We start from the raw sequence: 27001 nt of genomic DNA on the forward strand, positions 1-27001 counted from the left end.
AAGTTTATTGCATTAGAAACTATAAACTAGACCAGTTTATTTAGTAGCTTTCATTAAGGCAAGTATGCATTTACAGGGAATCACTTAGTTTTACATTTTAAGTTAATGTTTTTTGTTAGAGCAGAGTTATGTATCTTTTTGGCAGTGGTACATCAGCTTATATCATTTCAAGGAACTAGAAGGTTAATACAACACATTCTCCATGGAGATAGGCATGTTTAGTGCAATACTGTGGAATACTATAGCTAAAGGCTCTTCCAGGCCAAGAGTCCACGTCACTTTATTTTGTTTTGCAGCAAAAGAGAGAAACAATGACCTAATACCTACCTATGTACATAGTCCCTAATAAAACAGAGTTCATATCCACCAACAACAGGGCAGGTTAACAGCAGTTTAAAAAGTAAGTGGATTCCTACCATGATCAGCATTTAAAATAGAAATAGCTGAAATAATAAAAGTGTTCTTGCATTCCTGTTGTTGTGAAGCACTTTGAATTGCCTTGTGTATGAATTGTGCTCTAGTGAACTGTCTGTGATGTCTATGTCTCTGTGTTGGCCCTGCGACAAGTTGGCCACTGTCCAGGGTGTACCCCGCCTAAGGCCCGAAGTCACTGGGATAGGCTCCAGTCACCCGCGACCCCGAAAGGGAACAAGCGGTAGAAAATGGATGGATGGATGGATGAATTGTGCTCTACAAATAAACTTGCCTTGCCATTTGTTACTCTTCACTGTGGGAAACCTGAACCTAGAGCCAGAAGGAGACAGTGAAGATGTTTTTTATATGTTTTTCAGTGCAATTGAACAACTAAAAATGTAAACAAAAAACATGCTTGTATTTTTTGGACTAAAAACACTTTATACTAAAAACATATTAATATAGAAATGTGGGTCACAGTCCAGTGTGTGTCAGCTGATCTCGGATACTGGACCTGAACCACAGAATAATCCAGAGTATCACATTTGTAGACGCTTCTTTTCAGGTTTGATTTGTTCTCGTTCAAAGCAGCAGAGATGTTGCCTGACCCGCCATCCCCTCCACATTAAAGTAAACGTGTTGGGAATGGCTGGTCAGGCAAGCAGATATGTAGGTTGGACTATAACCGTGTGCAATGTCATCCCACTGACCTACAATTTTACAACATCACTATGGTGAATGAAGTGGCCCAGGTCCAGGCAAATAATTTGAAAGCCATATTTACTGGGATTATCCTGGCCATACATATATTCCCTGGGATTATCCTGGGCATACATACAGTACATGCACATAGGCCCATACATTTCATTATAATTCAGGAAATTATGTGCTGTCCACAGGTGTCTAGGCAGCAAATGTCTATTTGGTTCCTGTGAAATTAATTAAGGAAGTCTGAACAGGAATTATGTATTTCTCTAGTGGACAGTCCGCATTTTGTATGAACACACAATAGTGAATTGGTGGTTGCATTCACGCCTCACAAGAAGATTTTGGGTTTGAATCTCCGCATGTGGGTTTCCTCAAGCCATTTGGATTCCCTCCAGTAACCCAATACATCATTGCACTGTAGGCAAAATCATGGTGGTCCTGAACAGGTCGGCATGGCTCAGACCTGGAGATGGGTCCTGGGCGTTCCCACTGGTCCTGTCAGGTTGCCCCAGCAGCACTGAAGGAGGGGCTCAATCTTAATTGTTGGGGACAAGTGTACCTTAAATCTTCGATAGATTAATTTAATGCCATACTGTGGAACAGTCCAAGAAACGCATTATCATCTCAATGGAGACAAGCAGGTGGCCGAACTAAGTTAACAAGCTCGATTGGTTTCTTCTTTCCATTTGGGCAGCTGTTTCAAATCAATCTGCCTGCATGTGCAATCACATTCATGGGTTTCAGCTTCCTGTGTGATATATTGAAGACTTTTGCCAAAACCAAAGTTACATGATTTAGTTTTGAATTGTTAATTGCTATGGCAACGGTTCAAGATTTTCATGCCTCTTTTCTTATCTTAATACAAAGTAGTAATCACACGAACGAACTGACAGCCGAGTGCATTGCCAATAGAATAAGAATAAAAACAAATAAAAGACATTTGAGAACTTCTTATACCGGAGAGTGATTCTATTGCCAATTACCAACGTGGCAAACGTGGCAACCAGTTAGTTGGTTGTGTCAATTTTGATCAGTTTCACAGTGTAGCCACCAGATGACGCTAGTGTCTGTCCGTTGCTGCCCTAAAATGCTAAACACTGTATGTCTAAAGTGCAACGTGACTCTGGCAAATATACCACTCACCACAGTTTATTTTTGAGATGTTTATTCTTAAAAATGATGCGGGATCTTAAAATTGTTATTCTCAACAAGGGAACATCTCGCTCCGTCTTGCACCCCGTCCCGTGTCAGCTGTAGACAATTCATGCAGCCAGTGTATGCCATCTATGGTGATCACATCATTTTAAAGCTTTGTCACACAGAAATTAAAAGCTGTAATGATTTCAGTTTAAATACTGTATATTAATATGAATAATTGCATAGGATATAGCCATGCTGTACAATACGTATACTTATAAAAGAAGATGAATGATTAGTACATATTTCTATTATTTATGCAATGTTTCAATCGTCAACATTTAAGTGCATCTTATAATCTCTTTATATGAATATTGATCATACACAGTTATAGTGATTTTGATACATATACAGTACATACATTGAGTGGTAAACCTTAACTGAAGTTAGAGGGACATTGCAAAGCCCTTAAAATGTAATAAAATGGTATGCAGTGATGATAAAACCTTACATAGCTGTCATACCAAATTATGGCGGCATACAGTACCTTTTACATTGTTTTAATTTTTCCTCTAAACACGCACTACATATTATCTACATGAAGCCACTCTGAAAAAGAAAATTTAAAAATAGCTATTTCTGTATCAAATAGAAGCTCAACACCTTGCATGCATTATTTTTGTAAAAATGTAAATTAAGTCCATAAATAGATATATGTAGAAATGTCGACAATTGCATGCAGCAACAATGATTTTAATGATTAACACTTTCATAATGTTTTGACCTCATACCCATCAAATGAGAAACTCATAAGGCATGCCTCGTTGAAACTCCTCCACGACCTTAAAGTTTAATGGTGGAGCAATAAATGGTCCTATTCACATCTGGTACGGTCTCGCCTGTGGTTTACCTTCATGTGGTCAATACATACAATATTACACCTGCAAAACACAAGGAGAAAGTAGTTAGTTATCAAGCAAGTGCACGTGTTCATTGTTTCCTAATACAACAAATATAAATCCAACCTAAAACAAAGTTCATTCTGCCCAAACCAGGGGTGAACAATGAAGACCTATTGCAAGCATCTTAACTATGTGTTATTTCCCACTGTTGGACATGTTATTGCTGCATACTGTATGTAGTAAATTATCAAAACTCTATGTAAAAATCAAATTGATAAAAAAAACTGTTGTAAAGTAGGACTCAGCCATGGCTAAAGCCAGTGTGAACAGCATCTAAAGCAGCAGTAATGCCACTTTCACGTGCATGTCAGATAAATCATAATATGTCTTAACAAGCAGAAATTGCACATCAACATTGCACCAAGTAGTTTGCTCGAGTTAGAGAAATGGGAATTCTGGAAGACACACTTTTGTATCAAGTGAACCTCAAACTTGGGAGAAATACTGAAAGCAACTTCTAAACTGTCTAACATGCACCTAACAGTGGCATAAATAATGGTCCACAACACTAAAAAAAGAATCAAACTAGACTGGACTAACTTTCCAGTGGCAGATCATTATTCCAATGCACTTTTGCAAAATCAAATTCCTTTTAGTTGCACTTCTAAGAGCCTATGTACCACCAATACACAATGACGGATCTGCAAGTCCAGAGCTTAGCGAGATCCTGTCCTTGTTTTTGCATGGCTGATCTCATAGTAGTATATGGCCATGGGCTTGTAATCCATTCAGTATTTATCATTAGACTGGCAGTTCTTCAGTTCTGAATAATTGAATACTTACTCAGCAGAGAGGCTGCCTAGTTTGTATTCCTCTGACGCAGGTTCTTGTCTTTGTGGTTGTTGGTGGAGTTGGTTTTCCTTTTAACAAGAAGCAAAACACATGAAACATTGAAATAACAGACTGTTTGAATATGATAAATCACAGTTGTCTTCCTGCGAGTAGTGACTCCAAACTATGAGAATAGTGAGATTCTATAAATATATCTGTATACATAACTGTGACAATAACATATTTGATAAAGTACAGGACCAAATAAAGGACTTTGAGCAGCCTCAGGGTTTTTAGCTTATCAAATGATTCGAGAACAAACTAATCTAATTTTAATCCACAATGCATTTACAGCATACATATACAAAGCTTGGAATATGGAAAAAAGTCTTCAGACACAAGAGATGCCCCAATTACTTATACTGGCATTGAGTATCAAGGCAAAATTGGGCAGCAGTGAATGAAGTACTCAAGTACAGATACACAGAAAACGATTCAAGTAAAAGTTAAACGCGTTAACTATAGTGATCAAAAATCCAACAGATCTTTGGTCAACAAAGGTCAATTCAAATTAAAATGTCTGACTTTTTCTACTGAAATGTATGTGTATTATATTTGCTCAAAGCTGTGACTTGAACACAAAGCCTTTAGGCAGAACGTCACCATAAACGTGCAAAAAATAACTCCTGAAACCATATCAAAGTACTTTCTATGTTCCAGTCCAGTTCAAAAATGTAGTTGAGTTTAGTAGAAAGCCCAGATACTTGGCCTCATATGTAGTGAAGTAAAAGTTCGCAGGTATTCACTGTAAAATTGACTTAAATAAAGCCGATAGAAATAAATTAAGCACCTAAAAATATTCCTGAAGTACTTTTACTTTTGTACACAGTTACTTTCCACCACTGAAATTCGGACTGAAAAAGCTGATTTGGTACGATCTGGTCAATTACAAAGAAATACAAAACATCACATGGGCACAAACTCCTCTTTTAAATGGAAATTAGCTTTAGTTTTAGCGATACAGTATTTAGATGAAGACATAAACTAGGCCACATCATGCTCAAGAGATATTTATGGCCCTGACTTTGAGTGCAATGTTTATTACGTTCAACAGACAAGGGAAGACAAGGTGATAGACGCTACGAAACATCACGTAGTACATCACGTAGTACATCACGTAGTACATCACGTAGTACATCACGTAGTACATCACGTAGTATGGTGAGCTAACATTCAAATGTCAGTAGAAATGAAGATCTTACTTACATTGGTCCAGCTACGTCGTCATCTGAAGCAATAAGGGAAACATATGGAGACATGAGGAACGAATAGATCTAAAACCCTAGTAGTTGTGACTTTTTTGTCATAAGCAAAATGTCAAAATTATTACCTATTTTTGTTGAATAATAATTGACTTTCTGGGAATATTCTTATTTTGAACATTACATTATATCACATGTCTGTTTTTTTTTTTTTTATGAAAAAGGTGTATTAATAAGTCTGTATTTTCAGGCAAAGTGCAGGTAATATTATTGATGTTAAATTTGATCTGCTTCAGTATTGTTTTCAAATTAAATAATACATTGCTTAAAAATGTAAACATTTCAATTACAGTAATACCAGTTATGTAGTAACCGCATTGTGCCATATTAACAGAGCACTGATCTCCAACCACCAGGCTATTCTCATGCAATCTTATAATAAATGATCAAACCAATGCATTCAGATGGACACCACATCAAAACATAAAACTATGAAATGCTTCTTTCATGCACAAACAAACAGCCCTAGCGAGGAAAATGTGCTTAGTTTTTAAGATGACATTAGTCATAACCAGCTTTGTTGATACGACTCCAGCACAGACAAAATGGAGATCAAAACACACAATACTGTAAAGTCCTTACAGTCCTTACATGCATGCTGTATCACTCATACTTCATTTGAATGCAAAAATATGCACCTTGAAATGAAACCTCAAAGCAAAAAAAGGATTTGAAACTATGTACGGCTGTTTTAAATACAGAGGCGTGTAGTGTGCAGTGAACTGGAGGTAAATGAACTGCTATTGTAATTCATAAGACATGCACAGTCTCACACTTACCAGAAACACAGTTTGGGTAATGCAATTTGGGAAAGGGGGAACATTGAAAGGCATTACAATTTTTTTGTTAAATTCAACATCCAAAGCTGCGATAATAGCAACAAAGTTAAATTATTAAAAATCCATGCAAGATTTTGACAGTATCTCTGTTGCGTGTCATGTGGAAGACTGCATGGATTTTACAGTCACTTAAATGCTGTTTATTCAACCATAGTGTAATCATAATGAACATGTAATCAACCATAAAGACAATATGTAAGTTTATACTGAAGCTTATATAGAAACACAGCTGAGGCAGGTTCAGTTGTGTGGCAAATCAGCAATGCAAACATCACAATTCAGTTTGAGGTTAAAATGTTAACCAAAAGACCATGAATGTTATATTTTATTTGTTGTATATTATATTTTTAACTATCCCCCACTGGGATGTATGCCGTTGAGCTTTAATTATTTGACGATTAATCAGGATTATAAAATGCAGCTAAACGATTCGAACAGTGGTCACTGATACAGTTATTGTTATCAATTTGTGTGGATGGATATTTTAAGAAGGATTGCACTTTTTTCAAGGTTTCCAATTGTGACATTTAAAGATACAACGGTTTTCAAACTAAAGTAGTATTTCTTTTTGACAAAGCATTCCTAGCGCACAGAATCGAATGTTAATTAATGGCGTGTAGTTAAGCTTATGAGTGCTCAGGGACATTTCCAAGTCCCAGGAAAGGCATAAATAATGGAGGGTTGCCTTCTTCCACAACACTGCAGTATCATATTCCTCATGCATTTTAAAGAGGAGAAACCGTCCTAACAAGGTGTGACCTGCTGCAACAGTGTGTGCGATTGGCAGATCCCTCTGGACTGAATTATTGAATGGAAAGAACGGTGCAGTGTCAGGTGACTTTCTGTCCCTGTCTGAGCTGCACCAGACAGGGACAAGGAAAAATGTTGCCCTTAAGCCCGATGCAGAACATGCCTTTTGATTAGAGGTCTCAGGTCATGTTTAATGCTAATACATAAGCTTAGGCTCACTTCTATGAAGATACACATATTACCCCTCTTATTGTAAATAACTTTCAAAAAGTCATCGATATTGATTGTTTAACAAAACACAGATAATTTCTTATGGTTTACCCTGCTGATGCTAATGCCTTAATTAGGCAAGCTGTACAAATACACCTGTGCAAGTATGTGGCTTATGTATAGGATAGATATCATCTAGGCTACTGTCATGATTCATTATTACAAAAATGATAAAACACCAGTACACAGATGAACATTCATGCATTCAGTATTTGTGCATTTACTTAATATAAGCGTACAGCTATTATTATTTGTATTTATATTTTTGTACAATAAAGAGTATACAGTGTTGCTGGTCTCGTACCTGCTTCACTTTACTCATTAATGCAATGCTTTTAGCCAATTTGGTTTAATACTACTATTGTGTGGTTTCCAGCTAAGCTTTTGGTCAAATACTAATCCCAGAAAGTTATTTACTCGTTCTCTTATATAATTAGTTATTTTGATATGAACGTTTATGTCAATTATCTTATTTTCAAACAGCATCAGTCCTGATTCCTTCAAATTGAAAGACAGTTCGTTTCACTTGAACCTTTGTAGTCAATTGTCAGCTTATCCATGGGTTTCAGAGAGGTGAAAATCTAGCATCATTGTCATAGCAATTAAAAAATCAAAATAAAATATATCTTTTGAATAGGCAAAAGTCCTCAAAATGTCACCTGTAAAGCTGAAAGCCATGAATACATATCTTTTCCTGAACATGTTTTTCTCATCTGCAAAGAGTACCATTTGTAGCTTTTTTGCACAATACCATAAATCATTTAAGTACAATAAAGTTTTGGTCCAAGTATTGAGCCCTGGGGTATACCCAAGATATTATGTCTGAAACAAATAAATGTTATATCAACTTCATAAAGGGCTCCAAAAATCAGACTTAAATATTCTCTTTTGGAAAGCCAATCTAATCTCTTACTGTAGACTAGGTCAGTATACATTAACAAATATAATGCTAGAATAGCACTAATGGAAACATACATACATACATACATACATACATACATACATACTTACCGTCTTGTAAATCGTCAGGCTTCTTACGTTTCTCATACACCACAATGATGATGACCAGAATAATGATTTCGATAAGCACTCCCAGCAGCGGCCACAAGGGGGCAAGATGACTGCGGACCCTCAGAATGGACTTCTCCTCGTGGGTGCCGATGATGTTGGTGGCATTGCACTGGTACTCGCCTGGGTCTGCGATAATGTCCAAATTCTCAATGACCAGCTCTGTGTAGTTTTCCCGACTGTTGATGAAGAAACGTCCGCTGGAGTTGTCAAGTTCCTGTCCCAGGAAAAGATATGCATTTAAACAATAATGCTCAAGGAGAAGTATCAGTAAATTAACATGTTTATGTTAATTCAAATATATTATAGTATTATTTACTATTACTCATGTAACTATAGCTCATTACTAATCACCTATGAATTAAACACTTATTTTTCTGAACTAAATGAGTGGATGTACCCTGAAAAAGCCATTTTCAAACTTGCGCCAGGTCCAGGCTGGATGAGGATATCCCACAGATTTACAGTAGAGTAAAGCACTTTGGCCCTCGTTCCTATTCTCACTGCGTTTGTGACCATGGATCTCAGGAGAAGCTAGAAGAATACAAAAAAAGATTCACTATTTATGTGTTGGTAAAAGCATTGTTTTCATTTTAGAAAGGTACATATTTTTCTTGCTTGGAAAACATATTAAACATCTCACATCCTCACGTTCTAAACTACTGTATTCGTCATATTCATTTCTTGATTGAGGAAAGACACAAAACAATGCACTGGATTGAGACTACATTGTGAATGATGGTCTCTTGTTTTGATTTTCTTAGTAGCTGAGGCCACACCTAACTGTTAGCACACAACATGAAACATTTGACAGGGCATGCTATCGAAACATTTCTATTGAAAAAGAATGAATGCACGTACAGTAGATTACAAAAACATCTAAAGAAGAACGATCTATACGTTGTCCCATTGAAAAGCCAAACCTAATTGACTTGTAAAGCTGTGTGTGTGAGAACAGAAAAGGCTGTGACCAGATTTTACAGTGGACATAATCCCTCGCCATCAAACAAACACGGCACCATCTGCTGCCCCAGAGCAGGGCTGTGGTCTGATGGAGGGTGCCGGCTCGCCCTGCGCCGTCTGAAATCACAGGTACTCACACCACCACAAGTACTTCAAGGCACCAGGAACATAGTGGCCTTTAAAACTGAAAACACACCTACATTTGATTTCAATGGTGGCATTCGCAGAAGGAGAGTTCTCAAAGGTGAAGACGCACATGTAGATTGCAGCATCGTCGGACCTCGGCTTGACCAGTCTGAAAAGCATGAAGTTATTTATTCATGAGTAATCTATGTGCATTCTTCCATATGGCTGATGATGATGCGTAACATTATGACCATCTGTTACTACATGAGCTTTGAGCATGTTTTTCATGCACAAAAACAGCTACTAACTGCAATGCATTGTGACATCTCTAATGGGATCAATATGGATTTGCAAATTGAGTCACAGTAGCTCACAGATGGGAATACAGTTATACAAAATATTACAAGAGGAAATGTGTTTCTTTCTTATGTGTCTAACCATAACAACATGGTCCTTGTCAAATTGTCACACTTGCCTCTTTTTTCTGCCTCTGACATAGCAATAACTTTACACTAAAAGGAGTAATATGCACTAACAGTAGTAATATGTACTAACAGGAGTAATATGTACTAACAGGAGTAATATGTACTAACAGGAGTAATATGTACTAACAGGAGTAATATGTACTAACAGGAGTAATATGTACTAACAGGAGTAATATGCACTAACAGGAGTAATATGTACTAACAGGAGTAATATGCACGAACAGAAGTAATATGTACTAACACACTAACAGGAGTAATATGTACTAACACACTAACAGGAGTAATATGTACTAACAGGAGTAATATTTACGAATAGAAGTAATATGTACTAACAGGAGAAATATGCACCAACAGGAGTAATATGTACTAAAACACTAACAGGAGTAATATGTACTAACACACTAACAGGAGTAATATGTACTAACACACTAACAGGAGTAATATGTACTAACAGGAGTAATATTTACGAATAGAAGTAATATGTACTAACAGGAGAAATATGCACCAACAGGAGTAATATGTACTAAAACACTAACAGGAGTAATATGTACTAATACACTAACTGGAGTAATATGTACTAACACACTAACAGGAGTAATATGTACTAACACACTAACTGGAGTAATATGTACTAACACACTAACAGGAGTAATATGTACTAACACACTAACAGGAGTAATATGTACTAACACACTAACAGGAGTAATATGTACTAACACACTAACAGGAGTAATATGTACTAACACACTAACTGGAGTAATATGTACTAACACACTAACAGGAGTAATATGTACTAACACACTAACAGGAGTAATATGTACTAACACACTAACAGGAGTAATATGTACTAACACACTAACTGGAGTAATATGTACTAACACACTAACAGGAGTAATATGTACTAATACACTAACTGGAGTAATATGTACTAACACACTAACAGGAGTAATATGTACTAACACACTAACAGGAGTAATATGTACTAACACACTAACAGGAGTAATATGTACTAATACACTAACAGGAGTAATATGTACTAACACACTAACAGGAGTAATATGTACTAACACACTAACTGGAGTAATATGTACTAACACACTAACAGGAGTAATATGTACTAATACACTAACTGGAGTAATATGTACTAGCACACTAACTGGAGTAATATGTACTAACACACTAACAGGAGTAATATGTACTAACACACTAACAGGAGTAATATGTACTAACACACTAACAGGAGTAATATGTACTAACACACTAACAGGAGTAATATGTACTAACACACTAACAGGAGTAATATGTACTAACACACTAACAGGAGTAATATGTACTAACACACTAACAGGAGTAATATGTACTAACACACTAACAGGAGTAATATGTACTAACACACTAACAGGAGTAATATGTACTAACACACTAACAGGAGTAATATGTACTAACACACTAACAGGAGTAATATGTACTAACACACTAACAGGAGTAATATGTACTAACACACTAACAGGAGTAATATGTACTAACACACTAACTGGAGTAATATGTACTAACACACTAACAGGAGTAATATGTACTAATACACTAACTGGAGTAATATGTACTAACACACTAACAGGAGTAATATGTACTAACACACTAACAGGAGTAATATGTACTAACACACTAACTGGAGTAATATGTACTAACACACTAACAGGAGTAATATGTACTAATACACTAACTGGAGTAATATGTACTAACACACTAACAGGAGTAATATGTACTAACACACTAACAGGAGTAATATGTACTAACACACTAACAGGAGTAATATGTACTAACACACTAACAGGAGTAATATGTACTAACACACTAACTGGAGTAATATGTACTAACACACTAACAGGAGTAATATGTACTAACACACTAACAGGAGTAATATGTACTAACACACTAACTGGAGTAATATGTACTAATACACTAACTGGAGTAATATGTACTAACACACTAACAGGAGTAATATGTACTAGCACACTAACTGGAGTAATATGTACTAACACACTAACAGGAGTAATATGTACTAACACACTAACAGGAGTAATATGTACTAACACACTAACTGGAGTAATATGTACTAACACACTAACAGGAGTAATATGTACTAACACACTAACAGGAGTAATATGTACTAACACACTAACAGGAGTAATATGTACTAACACACTAACTGGAGTAATATGTACTAACACACTAACAGGAGTAATATGTACTAATACACTAACTGGAGTAATATGTACTAACACACTAACAGGAGTAATATGTACTAACACACTAACAGGAGTAATATGTACTAACACACTAACAGGAGTAATATGTACTAATACACTAACAGGAGTAATATGTACTAACACACTAACAGGAGTAATATGTACTAACACACTAACTGGAGTAATATGTACTAACACACTAACAGGAGTAATATGTACTAATACACTAACTGGAGTAATATGTACTAGCACACTAACTGGAGTAATATGTACTAACACACTAACAGGAGTAATATGTACTAACACACTAACAGGAGTAATATGTACTAACACACTAACAGGAGTAATATGTACTAACACACTAACAGGAGTAATATGTACTAACACACTAACAGGAGTAATATGTACTAACACACTAACAGGAGTAATATGTACTAACACACTAACAGGAGTAATATGTACTAACACACTAACAGGAGTAATATGTACTAACACACTAACAGGAGTAATATGTACTAACACACTAACAGGAGTAATATGTACTAACACACTAACTGGAGTAATATGTACTAACACACTAACAGGAGTAATATGTACTAACACACTAACAGGAGTAATATGTACTAACACACTAACAGGAGTAATATGTACTAACACACTAACAGGAGTAATATGTACTAACACACTAACTGGAGTAATATGTACTAACACACTAACAGGAGTAATATGTACTAACACACTAACAGGAGTAATATGTACTAACACACTAACAGGAGTAATATGTACTAACACACTAACTGGAGTAATATGTACTAACACACTAACAGGAGTAATATGTACTAATACACTAACTGGAGTAATATGTACTAACACACTAACAGGAGTAATATGTACTAACACACTAACAGGAGTAATATGTACTAACACACTAACAGGAGTAATATGTACTAACACACTAACAGGAGTAATATGTACTAACACACTAACAGGAGTAATATGTACTAACACACTAACAGGAGTAATATGTACTAATACACTAACTGGAGTAATATGTACTAATACACTAACTGGAGTAATATGTACTAACACACTAACAGGAGTAATATGTACTAACACACTAACAGGAGTAATATGTACTAACACACTAACAGGAGTAATATGTACTAACACACTAACTGGAGTAATATGTACTAACACACTAACAGGAGTAATATGTACTAACACACTAACTGGAGTAATATGTACTAACACACTAACAGGAGTAATATGTACTAACACACTAACAGGAGTAATATGTACTAACACACTAACAGGAGTAATATGTACTAACACACTAACAGGAGTAATATGTACTAACACACTAACAGGAGTAATATGTACTAATACACTAACTGGAGTAATATGTACTAATACACTAACTGGAGTAATATGTACTAACACACTAACTGGAGTAATATGTACTAACACACTAACAGGAGTAATATGTACTAATACACTAACTGGAGTAATATGTACTAGCACACTAACTGGAGTAATATGTACTAACACACTAACAGGAGTAATATGTACTAACACACTAACAGGAGTAATATGTACTAACACACTAACAGGAGTAATATGTACTAACACACTAACAGGAGTAATATGTACTAACACACTAACAGGAGTAATATGTACTAACACACTAACAGGAGTAATATGTACTAACACACTAACAGGAGTAATATGTACTAACACACTAACAGGAGTAATATGTACTAACACACTAACAGGAGTAATATGTACTAACACACTAACTGGAGTAATATGTACTAACACACTAACAGGAGTAATATGTACTAACACACTAACAGGAGTAATATGTACTAACACACTAACAGGAGTAATATGTACTAACACACTAACAGGAGTAATATGTACTAACACACTAACAGGAGTAATATGTACTAACACACTAACAGGAGTAATATGTACTAACACACTAACAGGAGTAATATGTACTAACACACTAACAGGAGTAATATGTACTAACACACTAACTGGAGTAATATGTACTAACACACTAACAGGAGTAATATGTACTAACACACTAACAGGAGTAATATGTACTAACACACTAACAGGAGTAATATGTACTAACACACTAACTGGAGTAATATGTACTAACACACTAACAGGAGTAATATGTACTAATACACTAACTGGAGTAATATGTACTAACACACTAACAGGAGTAATATGTACTAACACACTAACAGGAGTAATATGTACTAACACACTAACAGGAGTAATATGTACTAACACACTAACAGGAGTAATATGTACTAACACACTAACAGGAGTAATATGTACTAACACACTAACAGGAGTAATATGTACTAACACACTAACAGGAGTAATATGTACTAATACACTAACTGGAGTAATATGTACTAATACACTAACTGGAGTAATATGTACTAACACACTAACAGGAGTAATATGTACTAACACACTAACAGGAGTAATATGTACTAACACACTAACAGGAGTAATATGTACTAACACACTAACTGGAGTAATATGTACTAACACACTAACAGGAGTAATATGTACTAACACACTAACTGGAGTAATATGTACTAACACACTAACAGGAGTAATATGTACTAACACACTAACAGGAGTAATATGTACTAACACACTAACAGGAGTAATATGTACTAACACACTAACAGGAGTAATATGTACTAACACACTAACAGGAGTAATATGTACTAACACACTAACAGGAGTAATATGTACTAACACACTAACAGGAGTAATATGTACTAACACACTAACAGGAGTAATATGTACTAACACACTAACAGGAGTAATATGTACTAATACACTAACTGGAGTAATATGTACTAATACACTAACTGGAGTAATATGTACTAACACACTAACAGGAGTAATATGTACTAACACACTAACAGGAGTAATATGTACTAATACACTAACTGGAGTAATATGTACTAACACACTAACAGGAGTAATATGTACTAACACACTAACAGGAGTAATATGTACTAACACACTAACAGGAGTAATATGTACTAACACACTAACAGGAGTAATATGTACTAACACACTAACAGGAGTAATATGTACTAACACACTAACAGGAGTAATATGTACTAACACACTAACAGGAGTAATATGTACTAACAGGAGTAATGTGTACTTTGCACTAACAGGAGTAATATGTACTAACAGGAGTAATGTGTACTTTGCACTAACAGGAGTAATATGTACTAACAGGAGTAATGTGTACTTTGCACTAACAGGAGTAATATGCAAACGTATATAAAGGAGATGGATTTAAGTTAGAAATGAATTGCATGTTATAGTACACTAGTACAGTCACACTCTTGCATTGCAGCACTTCTTCTTCAGATTCACATTTACTCGGTTTATGTTGTATCTTAAAGAAAGTTCATAACCTGTGTCCATAATTCCATTCTCGTGTGGCTGGCCATAAATGTTAAAGATAATCTGTGTACAGCTCCACTTCTTACTTGTACTCCGTGTTTTTGTTGGAACTGCGCGTCTCGGCGATCTCTTCACCGTTTTTCATCCAGAAGCTCTCGACGTGTGCGCTGTGGGCACTGGTCAGGTTACACTGCAGCGAGAACGGCGGGCTGTGACTGTCCATGGGAAGAACGACGTGTTCGGAGGCGGCGATAGATGGCTCTGTGAGGAGAAACGTACATCACCGTGACGAGGAGAGGCGTGGCACAGGCCCATCCAATACAACATACTACCAAGGACAATTTTGAGGATGATACACCTTACTGTAAATGTTTCATCCTTTTCACATGCTCAAACCACATTGTATTATCATCCACCTTATGGGGACTTTAGATGTGTCTTATTTCCCCCAAATTAGGGAATCCTGCTTTTGAATTATTGTTTTTTGAAGCTCGCAACAGACACTTTGTTGCACATTTAAGTCTATAAATGAGATTTGGTTTGCGAGTGAATAGATCAATGTTTCTAAACTATAGTAAATGTAAACTGCACTACAGTGAAAATAACTTGTTGACACTGTAGCATAGTTTTAAAATGCACAGTAATTGTTTGACTTGCATTTTTGTAGTTGTATTACAGAGCTGTGGTTAAACCGAGTATGGAAAACTGATCATAACATCAAAAGTAAACAGTAGGTACAAACGTTGGACAAAACTGTGCTTGTTTTGCTCTATCATAAGTATATTCATTCATTTAGCATCCAACAGATGTCTTGGTCTGTTTCCGTCTATTTCCTTGTACTAATAATAAGTGTACACATCTACTTTTAAACTTGATGTGTGAAAGAAAACTCAATTTTAAGACCAGATTTAAACAAATAGCAAGTTAATCCATCGCACAAAGGAGAGGTGAAGAGGCTACACTGAGCAAGGGATTTGCAAGACAAACGGATAAGGATGAAAATGTTTGTTTAAAGAAGATTACAACTACAGGGGACACACAGGGGACACACGTGGGACACACAGGGGACACACAAGGGACACACGGGGTTACACACAGGGGACACACGGGGGACACACAAGGGAAACACGCAGGGGACACACAGGGGACACACAGGCGACACACAGGCGACACACAAGGGACACACGGGGGACACAGGGGTTAGACACAGGGAACACACAGGCGACACACAGGGAACACACAGGCGACACACGGGGGACACACAGGCGACACACGGGGGACACACAGGCGACACACGGGGGACACACGGGGGACACACAGGCGACACACGGGGGACACACAGGGGACACACGGGGTTACACACAGGGAACACACAGGGTACACACAGGGGACACACAGGGGACACACGGGGGACACACAGGCGACACACGGGGGACACACAGGGGACACACGGGGTTACACACAGGGAACACACAGGGTACACACGGGGGACACACAGGCGACACACGGGGGACACACAGGGGACACACGGGGTTACACACAGGGGACACACGTGGGACACACAGGGGACACACAAGGGACACACGGGGTTACACACAGGGGACACACGGGGGACACACAAGGGAAACACGCAGGGGACACACAGGGGACACACAGGCGACACACAGGCGACACACAAGGGACACACGGGGGACACAGGGGTTAGACACAGGGAACACACAGGCGACACACAGGGAACACACAGGCGACACACGGGGGACACACAGGCGACACACGGGGGACACACAGGCGACACACGGGGGACACACGGGGGACACACAGGCGACACACGGGGGACACACAGGGGACACACGGGGTTACACACAGGGAACACACAGGGTACACACAGGGGACACACAGGGGACACACGGGGGACACACGGGGGACACACAGGCGACACACGGGGGACACACAGGCGACACACGGGGGACACACAGGGGACACACGGGGTTACACACAGGGAACACACAGGGTACACACAGGGGACACACAGGGGACACACGGGGGACACACGGGGGACACACAGGCGACACACGGGGGACACACAGGCGACACACGGGGGACACACAGGGGACACACGGGGATACACACAGGGAACACACAGGGTACACACAGGGGACACACAGGGGACACACGGGGGACACACGGGCGACACACGGGGGACACACAGGCGACACACGGGGGACACACAGGGGACACACAGGGTTACACACAGGGAACACACAGGGTACACACAGGGGACACACAGGGGACACACGGGGTTACACACAGGGAACACACAGGGTACACACAGGGGACACACAGGGGACACACAGGCGACACACGGGGGACACACGGGGTTACACACAGGGAACACACAGGGTACACACGGGGGACACACAGGGGACACACGGGGTTACACACAGGGGACACACAGGTTAATGACACAGGTAATAAAATTGAAAGACTGCACAAAAATTAAAAATCCATTTTGACTCATATATTATGAATTGGTATATAAAGAATTGGTATGTAAAGAATTGGTATGTAAAGAGATAAATAAAAAGTATTTTAAGCAACAATTGAGCTCTGTAAAAACAGCAAAGTTTCGTCATGTAGCATTTTAATGACGTACAGTTTATATATTTTTTGCAATACTGGAACTGTATTTGAGAATTTGGCAATAATAATATTTCCATATTTTGTGCAGCTCCATATCTACTATTCTAAGTCCTATAGCGGAGGAGGAGGCGAATCTAAAATCATCTTTAGGGCTTCATTGGGATCACACAGAGGGGGCTGTTCATTGGGAGTAGTTCTAGCTTTGCCCACTCACTCTGCAGCACCGTGACCGTGGCCTGCGCTCGGACCCAGGTGGTGGCTGGATTTTGGTGCAGGTTATTTCGCCGCGGATCGTTGCTGGCCCTACATTCATAAGTCCCGGCATCGTCCAGCGTTAAGCGAGACACGCCCAGGACACTGACCGCATTGACCCCATAGGCTGTCCCAATGGAGACGCGCCTCTTACGTGCCCCGTCCCACAGCTGCCTGAAGGAGTCCAGGCGGTTGATTTCAGAGTACCACCACTGGATTTCGGGAGTGGGGTTTCCAATGACGTCGCAGTACAGCTCGAAAACGTCGCCAGTGAGTTTTGTTTCGGACAGAGGGGACTTGACAAAACCGGCTGATGAGCCAAAGGGGCGGCGTGAAAAACAGAAGAAATAAGAACAGAAACAAATGAAAGCATGCAAGATGGAAAAGATTAACAGGAAAAAGAACAGCAAGGCAATGAAAATAACAATAAATAAAAGTGACGGCGTAAGCAAACATACATTTCAAATATGCAGTATGTTTTCAATTGTGGAGCATTACACAATTGATGCTACGTTTAGGTTAACAAAAGATGTAGACACACGACAGACAAATGTAAATGAAAGTCAGATAAATTTGTCCTTGATATGTGTTTGATATAGGCTCCACATCTTGTGGATGTTTCTATTGCTTGAAGGTTTAGGGGATACGAGTATTTTTTATGTCGGGTATAATTTTTAATAATACACATTTGTTTGCGCATCATTATTTTAGCCACTTCATTTGCATACATAGCACAGAATAAACCTTTTTGTTTGACAATAAACATATTAAAACTCAATTGATGTTCAGTGTTGGTACAAGCCCTTTTTTTAGTATCACAATCAAGCTTGAAATTTCAGGATTGTGACACTAGCATCAGGGCTGGGAACAAAGGCAGAAGGAACCAAGACCTCTTTCCCCATAGTGATTGATCCCAATTTTAGTTTTAATATAAAAATGGCTTTAAAAATGTATTTCATGAACATAAACAATCACAATAGAATCAGTGAGAATCTGCTCCACTTTTCATACTTTAACACAGCATCAGGGCAAACCGTTTTACACATAATTCAAGTACAAAATACTCTTCTGTTGCTTTGAGTCGTTAATTGTCGATGGAGCAGGGGCCGTGTTGAGAGCAGAGGTGCTGTCCTGTTCTACTGTCAGACCTTTATTATTACAGCTATTCCTGGGACAATTTCATTCAATTCAACTGGGACTTCCTGCTAGACTCACTTGGTTTTGTTCAATTAATGACTTATTATTACACATTTGCTCAGATTGAAAGTCCTCAGAGTGACCTTGCCGTCTTCCTTGAGTCTTTTCGGGATAATTAAACGACACTAATCCCCACTTTGATAAGCGTTTCTGTACATTCACAACGAAATCGATCAAAAGATGCCGGGATGAAGGTCGCAGCAAATTTGCAATCTGCCTGGTTTGTCCCTCACTGTTATAAATGGACGCTGAAGCAATCGGCAATTCTAGCTCCACGGAGAAAGCAACAGTCATAACTTGTTCCTCTTATCTATACGCAGTGTGAAGTTGGTGTGTATGAGATGGAGGAGATTTATAGCAGGTCTCTTGGGAACGTGTGGGCGCATGTTGATAGACCCCCGCCGTTTCCATAGAAGCACTCTACGGCAACAAACCAGGAAGTAGAGAGAGAAAGAGCCAGTAAGACCATTTTCAAGACAGATGACCACATTTAATGCAGCAGTAACGTCACAAATGGATAATTAGGAGCAGCAGCTTCCCTTTACCATCTGCGTTACAAGGTGGGCAATAGGGGCCAAAAATGTGCAACACAATCTACTCGGAGCCCGTCACAATCTTGATGCGATGACTAGTTTTGAACCCTTTGTGTTGCATTAGGAAAACATAAATTGTGGGATTCTTCTGAGAGCTTACGTCCCACTGTGATTGGTCGAAGTCACCAGTTGCATCATATGTCACATTATTTCAGTGCTAGTGATGTCACAATATCAAATGTTAGTGTGACGATTATTGTGGGAAAATAATACGCGATTTACTATTATACGCAATTATTTCATTGAATTTTCTTTCATTTCCACTGATGAACACATTACTAACATAAGCAAACTTCCTGAATGACAAAATTATGTGACAAAAAGCCAGACAAAAAAGCACTTTACATGTAGGTATATTTTTGGCCTATAGATTGAATACAATTTATATTCTCACTATCTGAATCTCACAGCAAGATATTTATTTATTTCAATACATCATTATTTATTTTTCGTTTATTTAACCAGGATTAAAAAAACTCATTGAAATTCAAGTTTTATTTTGCTAGAGTGTCCGGCCCAAGAGGAAGAGACCAATAGCAGAACAGCACAACAATTATGCTTTTTTAAGAGGGTAGATAAGCTGCCTTTTCCTTCTTAAATGCAAATCATTAATGACAATACTTAAAATACAAAAGTGCTAAACGACTGTTATGTCTCATGTTTTCTGCACTGAAACAAAACAAATGCAAAGAAACTTGTAATTGGATGTATTGTGACCACTTTGGACGACACATCATGAAATTCTGGCTATTGTGGGTCAAATGCAGGACAACTAAGAAGCACTACAATTATTTCTGGTCAGTGATTATTTTTTCATTTAGTCGACAGGTCATTGTACATTGAGACATTTTGAAATACTTTATCAACCAAATTAAGACTGAACTATGGTGACTGAAGGCTTCTAGAGAGAATGTTTACAAAGGAAGGTTATCATTACTAAAAATCAGAAAGAGTTGGCTCTGCATTCAGTTCGAGACAGCTCAGATGGGCTGGATGTGTCAGAGGCCAAGTTGCCACGGTGACACATGCGGCTCTTGTTTGGCAGGTGCAGGCGAGTTGTGAGGGAACTCTGAACTCAAAGCCCCCACGAGTCGGACCAGTTAAACAGTGACATCAGATCATCCAAACAACACTAATGTCTGACCCTGATTGGAAACAGAGTCGTAAAAGAGACACTGCCAACCCAGCTCAGCTCATAAATGTCTTTGCACACCATTCAGTTATAATTAGGACTGCGTGACTGGTCAATTATTTTTTTTAATGTATTTTGACACAGACACAAACAAAAATACTTTTATAACAAAGACAGTCGAATTATTAAGTCAAATTGTCATTTTCCTCAATAATACACTTCATGTACATAAATATTATCGTTATTGAAGCCTTCAGTCGCCATATTTCAACCTTTATTTTGTAAAAAACAAAAAAACAAATGTAAATATTGTTTCAAATTAGCTGCACAATCAATCAGAAGAGATTTTATCATAACTTGATCTTGCACCGCTGCTGACAAATTGGACCCGAGCTTTAATGACAAATACATTTTAAGCTCTTTAGTTTTATGTCAGATGAAAACATGACAAATAAGATCTGAAATCTAAAATAGAGTTTGTGACTTGTGACAAAACAGAAGCATAAAACATTAGTTACTCTTCTGCCACGTCTCATTGGGTCCATTACAGAGCTTATTACGACTGTTACACTAAAAATAGCAAACTCCATTTCAGCTAATTATCCCAGTCCAATTGGGTAAATGACGGCGAGCGCAGCGCCCAATGGAGGCCTTCACTTCAAATATTTCAGATGACTTCATTAGTCGGAGCACAAACAATGGAGGAGAAGGCGGTCAATATGGGTATTATTTGCAGTAAAGATTGTTGTTTGTGACCTGTTAGTGCTGTGTTTATTATTGACCAACGCTAAATGAGATTTCAACAATGCATTTTGGGTGATTGAGCCGTGAATATTGTACAATGTGGAAATGGAAAATGACATTCTATTTTGGATTTTTCCTTATGTGTGTGTAATTATGTACTAAGTGTTGTAATTGAGTATATATTTGGCAAACGTATATACTGCTGTATACTTTTCAGTCAGTTTAGAAATGGCTATAAGTACCGTATTTTCCGGACTATAAGTTGCACTTTTTTTCATAGTTTTGGCCGGGGTGCGACTTATACTTATATTTATACTTATATGTGATATTATTTGTTATTTTCACACTTGCAACCGCATTTCATACTCCAGTGCAACTTATATGTTTTTTTCTTCTCTATTATGCATTTTTTGGCTGGTGCGACTTATACTCTGGTGCGACTTATACTCCGGAAATACGGTATAAAGACAGCTTTGAACACACGAGTACTGAGATAAATCTTCTGCCAACCCGATTAATCCAGTTTTGGTTTCTGACCCCTGTGGCTCGATTAGCACTTATTTTATACAAAATGGTTTTCAGACTACAAATCTTACGGATCCACAGACAGTTAAATGCTAAAAACAGCTACGAGCAAAGCAGCCTTCAAAATAAAAATAGAAGTTGTCTGCAATTAGATCAAAACTTAACTTAGAGCGTACGTTTTTTTCTTGCAGTGGGAAACATTTGAAATGTCACACTGACTAAAGTGAATCTTCAAAGATAGGACAATGTAGATGTTTAAAATTGTAATACTGTTTAAGATGATAGTGCACAGGTTCATTATAATCTACCTCATCATGTTTGTAATCGAATAGCAGACGGCTTAATGAAGCATTTTGGCTTTCCCATTCTGGGGTTGGCAAAGCAAATTATCTGCCTCCAGGCTTTCTGTTTTGGCTAATTGATTTCATTATTTTTATAGATTGTGCCTGTTTCTGAACAACCATCTTCATACATTTGTAGTGCCATGAAGATATTTGTGGATTATGTCATTCAGCAACAAATTATTTATGTATTTAAAATGAACTGGATAACAAAACCTTTCCAGTGTCCTCTCTGTGCCATTACAAACGTACAGTTTAACAAAAGAAAGGTGAAATGGATATGGCACAGTTAAAATTGTAAGTTGTTATAAAGCCTGTCACAGTAATAACACATTTTAATTTGTGATACATTTTTCCAGAAAATATCGGGATAAACGATAACATAAAAACGACTTTATGCCACTGAAACAATAACTGAATTTGAATATATTACCAAAAAAAATACTAAAAGAGCAAAGAAAATGTACACATGATAAATACTGAGCCCCAAAACTATTGTCACAGCTTTTCGTTTATTGGACAATAAGTCAATATAATAAATATTGTGAGAGGCTTGCTATTCCTAAGTATGTGGTCAAATCATCCAAAAGTTTGCAACAAGGACCACAAAAAACTGTACGTATGTGATAATGATATTGGTCTTCATGTGTATTTCTGGTGTATCTCGCTTTGAAGCTCTGGGCCTCGAGATCTGATTGTAAAAGAGATGCATTGGAGTGGGTGTATATTCTATGACCGGATGTGTGATGCGTTCCTACACAGCGTTAACTCAAGGAAAAAGCCAAAGCTGCATAAATGCTCACCCGTTTTCACAGCAAACACATGAAAAAAGAAAGAAGAAAGCAAAGCGATACAGCCCTTACAGTGCATGCTCTAATAAGCACTGGAGCTGGGACAGGGGCCGCTCTGATGGTGATGGTGGGGGTAAGATTTATGTGTGGAGGGGTCAACGGGACAAGTAGGACTGCACAGTGGAATCAATGTCACTCCGCAGCGCCTATATGTGACCGAAGACTTCACCGTAGCAAAGCAAGAGGACATTATGAAAGAGAGGGATCCCGTAGTGCATCATCTCTTCTCCTCTGAGCACTAAAAATAGCAGCATGCAGCAAAATGGACCAATGCTACTTGCAGAGCCCTACTTCTTCCCCTTAACTGCTCCATCTAATTACACACACACACACACACACGCTCTCTCTCTGCTTTGTCCAAGGGCCTGTAGTGAGCAAACAGAGAAATGTAGGGCTTCATCATCTCCATCAGAGGGAACACAAATGCCGCTCACTTCATTCCTGGGGCATGTCCTCACATAAAGCAAAGCCAAGCCTCTTGAGTGCATCCTCTGTGCCACTTTTTTTTTAAGCAGAATCCTTCACAGTTTCAAACACTTCGTCCCGAGCCACAGTGGGAGAAGTTGCTGATCGCGCTCATCAGGTCCCTCAGTATTCAGCGCCGCACTTCAAAGATCCAAAGGACATTTTAGGGACACTGCGCGGGGGGCCTCTGCGTGGGCCACTTCACACCGACGAACTCTAGATTGAAGCTGACTAATCTTTTATTAAACCTTTTTTTTTTTTTTTAAATGCGCAAAGAGAGAAAAAAAACAAACACCATCTCATTGCAGCGCTGTGCCTTCTTTTAGAGATAAGCTAATAAGACACGGGCCGATTTGCCTTTCGCAGACTCGCGGTAAATACCTCCACGTATAATAATCACGCACGAAAATTGCCCCGCGCCTGGAAACGTTCCGGTAAAGAAGCCCGCATTACGCATCGGTGTCACGCAGTGTCTGGTGTCGGTGATGTGTCTTACCGTTCTGGGAAGAAACGTACTGCAGCAGAAGGGATCCGAGTATCGCCAGTGAGAAGGACATGACTCCGGCTCTTCGTCTGCCGGGGACCATCTTCGGAGCCGCGGGGGGGATTGATGGTAAAATGCCGGGCTAAGGTGACCTAGAGAGAGGATGTGCGCGGGTCGAGCTGATGCACGGGCTCCCGGCGCTGAGACGCAGGACGGAGGGACGGACGGACGGACCGGGGGGGGGAGAGACCGGACTGGGCTGGACTAGCGGGAGCCTGCAGTACTGCCGCTGCTGGCCGCTGCTGCTCGGTATATACCTGCCGCTCTGAGCCGTCGTCTGCCCCGGTTGCAGCAGGGACCACCTTTCTCACTGGTCTAACGGAATCCCGCGAGATCTAAAAGGAACGCGCCCACTGGAGTTTTACCATAGAGTCCAGGGGTGTCAGATTCATTCGGGCCGCGGGCTGAATTTCAACGCTCAGGCTGGTGTCGCCGGGCCGAACATAATGTAAAACATAAAACAATTAAAAAATATAAGAAATAAAGAGCTTTATATAGCCTACGCTGTTTTTAAAGCAATTACTGGATCGATTAAAAAAAAATTACAAAACGTTTGTTCACATAAACTGAAATTTATTAAGAAAAACTAGTGTAATTTCACCAATACTGTGCTTCAGTTTATGTGCATTACAACTTCAGAGTTGATCTATAGAGATAAACATTTAGTCAGAGGTATTTGAAACTGAAAAATATTGTATTTGACATTATAACAAAATAAACTTCTCAAGATCTAAAAAACCTTTTAAATGTACTAATTAACATTTCCACATCTGTGTAATTATCTGTACACCTGAACTGACTCAGCACAAAATACAAACAAACGTGGGAGCGTTTAAGTAAGGAGGTTAAGTTACCCCTCTTGCCTTGAAAACATAGAATTTTAAAAAACAAAACTCTTTTGTTGAATTCCGACGCTCTAGCTGAGTCGTGGGCCAAATATTATGTATAAAACAAAACAATAAAAAATATAAGAAATAAATAGTTTTTTTACAGCCTAGTAATAGTTGTGGAGACTGTTGCACAAATGTGCAGCAGGTGAAAGACTGAGTCCATAATCATGCAGCAGCAGGAACAGGAACATGAACTTTTGAGGTGATTTCTGATATGAAATGTTCATATCACAGACGTGTTTCTGCTCAAACTCAATATGAGCTCGCTATTTTCATAGTTTAAGCTGATCTTAGTGACAAATGATTCATGTAGTGACTCAAATGAGGTCATTGTGTTTGTGTTCACAGTCACATTAGTGTGGACACTGTCATGTTCATACTTTGTTACTCTGACCTGTGTTTTTACCTGTGGCTTCTGATCTGTCCAGGTTTGTAGAGGATGTTTTCCTCACAGAGCATCATCGCAGAAGTTAGTTTTCTTGTTAGCTCCATATTAGCTCCACTTTCAGCGCAGCGCTATGTTCACAAGACCGTCTCCTTTCTTTCTTCCACGTGTTTCTTAAAGCCAAACGTCTCTTTTCCTTGCTCAGACTTCTGCTCAAAAGTGCTTAAAGTTCGCAACGCGCTTCATTACTTACGTCATTACTTACGTCATTACTTACGTCATTACTTACGTCATTACTTACGTCGTTACTTATGTCGTTACTTACTCAGCACTTCTTCCTCAGCAGTACACACAGCAGGCAGAGCCACTCGGGGAGGGGCGGCCACCCGCGGAATTGTGGGACGTGTAGTTTTAGTTACGGATGTAACTAAGGTTCTATGAACGAAATTTAAAATTTTGAATTTTTTAATATAAATTCGAAATGTTCGGCGGGCCGGATTAAAACGTCTGGCGGGCCGGATGTGGCCCGCGGGCCTTGTATTTGACATATGTGATTTAGACAGTTGTATTTGCTTATTTTTTGTTGAGTGACTGCGTAATATATTACTACTGATACGAATGGTCATGGTAGCGTTCATTTTGATGTTAGTTTTTTTTCTCCAGAATGATAGGATACAAGTTTCCCTATTAGTTTAAATTGTGAAATTTTCCGAGATCTCCACTGTCACAGACAGACTGCTTTCTGCGCGGTGCTGGCTCGTACTACTGTGTTTAAGTTTAATTTTCTTCAAAGCCCATGGGATCAAATCAAAATGAAATAAATGCATGTGATGATACAATTCTATCTCTGTGATGATAAAATCCTTTCTCTCTCTCCTTTTTTTTTTACGGTGTAAAACACATACTTTGAAGATGTACAACT

At 38.6% G+C, this 27001-nt stretch overlaps 1 protein-coding gene across 4 annotated transcripts; it reads right to left on the reverse strand.

The window, feature by feature from the left end:
- Window positions 1–2820: 2820 nt before the first annotated feature.
- On the reverse strand, window positions 2821–25008 carry nptna (neuroplastin a). Of its 4 annotated transcripts, none has more exons than XM_072434466.1 (9): window positions 24757–24990; window positions 18375–18722; window positions 15607–15781; window positions 9405–9499; window positions 8642–8775; window positions 8185–8458; window positions 5259–5268; window positions 4005–4081; window positions 2821–3200 (listed from the first exon to the last, which is right to left on the reverse strand). In XM_072434466.1, exons 1-8 carry the CDS (start codon window positions 24845–24847, stop codon window positions 4021–4023), a joined length of 1188 nt encoding a protein of 395 aa, XP_072290567.1. In that variant the 5' UTR covers window positions 24848–24990; the 3' UTR covers window positions 2821–3200; window positions 4005–4020. The 4 variants fall into 4 exon arrangements, with proteins under 4 accessions (XP_072290567.1, XP_072290566.1, XP_072290569.1 ...); XM_072434465.1 differs by having other exon boundaries at window positions 5259–5280; window positions 24757–24984; XM_072434468.1 differs by lacking the exon at window positions 18375–18722 and having other exon boundaries at window positions 24757–25008.
- Window positions 25009–27001: the final 1993 nt, after the last annotated feature.

Source organism: Eucyclogobius newberryi, unplaced genomic scaffold, assembly GCF_026437365.1.
Source record: "Eucyclogobius newberryi isolate DKJ021-1_F unplaced genomic scaffold, fEucNew1.0.hap1 SCAF_7, whole genome shotgun sequence".
Classification (NCBI taxonomy): Eukaryota; Metazoa; Chordata; class Actinopteri; order Gobiiformes; family Gobiidae; genus Eucyclogobius; species Eucyclogobius newberryi.